General features: G+C 42.1%; 1 protein-coding gene across 1 annotated transcript; it reads right to left on the bottom strand.

The window, feature by feature from the left end:
• Window positions 1–2,106: 2,106 nt before the first annotated feature.
• LOC149101367 (uncharacterized) lies at window positions 2,107–3,207 on the bottom strand. The gene is made up of 2 exons (XM_089276403.1): window positions 2,693–3,207; window positions 2,107–2,398 (listed from the first exon to the last, which is right to left on the bottom strand). The coding sequence occupies exons 1-2, from the start codon at window positions 3,138–3,140 to the stop codon at window positions 2,364–2,366; spliced, it is 483 nt and encodes a 160-aa protein (XP_089132529.1). The 5' UTR covers window positions 3,141–3,207; the 3' UTR covers window positions 2,107–2,363.
• Between the last annotated feature and the right edge of the window lie 319 nt (window positions 3,208–3,526).

Here is a 3,526-nt window from a genome sequence, read left to right as displayed (position 1 = left end):
GAAAGTACTCTAAAGCGTTGTTAAATTAAAAAAGTTAGCGGTTCGCATTTCTCTCCCGCTTCCCGCCCTCTTAGAACTCCCGCTTTCCGCCCTTTCCTCTCCCGCCTCCCGTACCCCTCCCGCTCCCTTGTCCAGCCACCCCCCACCCCCCCACAACATACAAGCCAAGTGGCTCATCAGGCCGGAGCTTATCCCGGTTTCTATAGCTTGAAGCGACTAAGAGTATTTCTACTTCCCCCTGGATGGGATGCTACTCCATCGCAGGGTTACCCCCAGTATTAAATTCGCCGGTACCCATTTATACACCTGGGTGGAGAGAGGCACCGTGAGAGTAGGGTGTCTTACCCAAGAACACAACACAATGTCCACGGCCAGGACTCGAGCCCGGACCGCTTGCTCCGGAGTCGAGCGCCTCCCGCTGAAATTTTCTTGGTTCCTTCTTTTATAAATAGCTGGCACTAAACAAGTTGTGCATAAAATTTAATTAACACGGTATGCACCCGATCACGTGATCCTCCAAGTGGCCGAGTTGTTTTCCATTTGATTATAACGGCAAAAAATGTACTCAAAAACCTCTAACAAATGATATAGGAATTAAGTAAAATATTAAAGTTTACGATTAAAGCCGAAAGGAAAACAGGTGTGGAATATTCAGCTCAGAACGAAACAATGATTAAGCGCACACGTGTGAATTCAAAGTAATCCCTAAATAAATAAGAATGATACATGTCAATTAGTGAAATATCAATGTATATATTCACTGACGGTGCTATAAATGCAACGGCGAATCCTAGAAACAAACGGATAGCTTGAGACTTTCCGAACATCATATTATCGTCACTGGCAGTGGAAGCGTTCAAACTATGTTTAAAGCCAGGTAACCTGAAGCCGGGCAACTGATGAATCGCGCCGTCGACTGAATGAAAAATGTCTCAATTTTCGAGGTTATTTAGTTTATGTATGAAGAGCCCAATGGTCTCAAATTGCCTGTTAGGATAAGGGGAATGTCCGTTGTGAAATTTTCCGCTGGCATGGCTGACACAGTGAAAAGTACGGAAAAGTTCAGCTGAAAGTTGTCAGTCAGGAGACCTGTTCCCTTTTACAACAGGCTTTGTTTAAGTCGGTCGTTTTCCTATAGCGAAGAGATTTGATCCTTAATTTCTAGTTGCCGATCCCAACAGGTAGAACTGAGAACAAGTCCGAGTTTAACATCGAGACAAGTCGTAGATTTTTGAACCCGCAACTTAAAATATTTCGAAAACAAAGCTCTTCCTCTTTATGCTGCTCTTAAAGGAGAAGGTTACTCCAAAAAACGTAAATTTTTTGCCAACGATAATAAAAACCTTGCACTAAGTTAAGCCACTCCCTGAAGTTTCAGCCTCTTGACTGCAGGTTTTCCTTATGAAATTCGTTTCCAAAGAAGACCAAAACTTCGACCTCACTGCCGCCATTTTGAACAGTACTCAGCAGCCATGCTGCGTTTTTGTGACGTCATTCCGTCCAAGAGATTTTGATCAAATGGCTTCCGACAAGCATTTAAACTTCCACTCTGGGTTATGGCTGCTCTTGAGCCACATTATTTTAAGCCGAACATGCTCTAAATGCCGAAATGATAGCGTTGAAGATGGTGAAGTGGATAATCACTTGGAAAAAAGAACACATGTTGCTGGCCTTGTGAAGAATGCAAAGTCAGTTGCAGGTTTTTTTCCTTCCCGTCAATTTCGAGTCGGACGGAATGAGGTTAGATAAACATGGCCGGGCTGCCAAGACACTTTCAAAATGACGGCCTCCGAAGTCGCTTCTTTCGAGACAAATTTCTTCAGAAAAGCCGGCACTCTGATAGGCTGACACCTCGGTGAGTGTAAAAGCTGAATGTTTACTTGCTACAGGCGAAGACATTTAACCGAATAGTCAGCCAGCGCTATCCTAAATCTCTGGTAAGATCATTGAAAAACCTGATCACTGTCTTTTCTTTTAAAACAGCTAAATGTTAAAAAAACAGCTAAAACAGCTAAAAACAGCTAAACATGTACATGGCTGCTCGGAGATATGAAATTTCTCTTCGAGAAATTTCGAAGCTCCAAGTGGCCATGTAATGTTCTATTTATTATATAAACACCAATAAAATCCCAAACGGTTTCGCTTTTGCTTCGAAAGGTGCCATTGTGTAACCATAGCAACGGTGATCTTTTCACATGTGAGGATAACATGTTTTTTTCACGTGTGAAGTAATCATGTTTTCGCGCCAAAGTTCACCTGGCATTTCATTGGTTTTTATATTATATATAAATAAACGTCTCCACTGGCGATTGAGCTTATCGGTGACAGTCTTCAAATGACTCTGTTACTCGGCAGCATTAAGCTCATTTTATGGTGTCGGGGATTCCATCCACCAATACTGTTCAAAGATAAAAACATCATCATGAATTACTATAGCAAAGAATTCAGGCGTTAGCTGACAAACATGTTCATCTCCACGCAGAACTCGATAACTACGTGCTATTTTTTTTTTTTTTAATAAAATGAAATAAAATAAGAATATTCTAATTTTATAATATCACCCGGCTGGTTATGACCAGTTTGACATAATGCTCAGGGTCAATAGAGTGTAGGTTAATTCTGCTTGCGATAATTACAGCAACATGCTGAATGCAAAAACGTTCGCTTATCTTGACTTGAAACTATCACTTACAAAGGACTTCTCCGTCTTCCTGTTCGGCCTCAGGGTGGTACCCTTCGTCCTCGTTTGGCTCATCCTGATATCGGTTCTCGTCGTTTCCGTTGCCTCCTTCGTCGTTGTGATCATCATCGTCATCTTCGTGGTCGTGGACGTCACTGGTGTCATCATAGGCATTATGATAGACATTATTGTTATCAGCATCCTCTTCCTCTTCTTCAATCTCAAGCTCTCCCCCATCCTCCTCCCCCTCTTCCTCCTCATCCTCATCATCTTCTTCCTCTTCCTCATCGTCATCGCCATCGTCATCTTCACAATGACAATTGTTCAGTCTATCGCCGTCATCGTCCTCATCATTGTGCGCACCATAGTTATCACCAACGTTATTCTCCATGGCTAGTATGATTGTCATGATCCTTTCTATAACATCAGGGTCCATGAACGCTATAATCAATATGATCATCTTCTAACCTCTCTATCTTCACAAAAGGTACCTTCCGACAGTACAATGCTGAAAGGAAGATAAAACTAACATGAACTTCTTCATAACTTTAACACATGTTTTTGCATGTGACATAATCAAGCCACAAGCTCATTGGCGTGAAATCTATCCTTGCCACGTCTCTATTTTACTTGATATTATTTGTTGAACTCGATAATTTAAATGTTGCTTGTTTTTCGAGCGGGTTGGGGTGTCATCTCAAAACGTTTGGATAACAAAGGTGGGAGGCAGGATAGGAGGCATGTCGCATTTGCTAAGGCAGGAAATTAAAGCAAGTGTGTCTTAGGCCCCGTTCACACTGCACCGGAGAAATTTGAAAACGCACTTCATCTCTACGGTTAGGCCTA

The sequence above is a fragment of the Orbicella faveolata genome, unplaced genomic scaffold (genome assembly GCF_042242905.1).
Source record: "Orbicella faveolata isolate gen_17 unplaced genomic scaffold, um_ofav_v1 contig_4, whole genome shotgun sequence".
Taxonomy (NCBI): domain Eukaryota; kingdom Metazoa; phylum Cnidaria; class Anthozoa; order Scleractinia; family Merulinidae; genus Orbicella; species Orbicella faveolata.
Note: the sequence above shows the minus strand (reverse complement) of the source record. Positions and strands in the feature narration are given on the sequence as shown.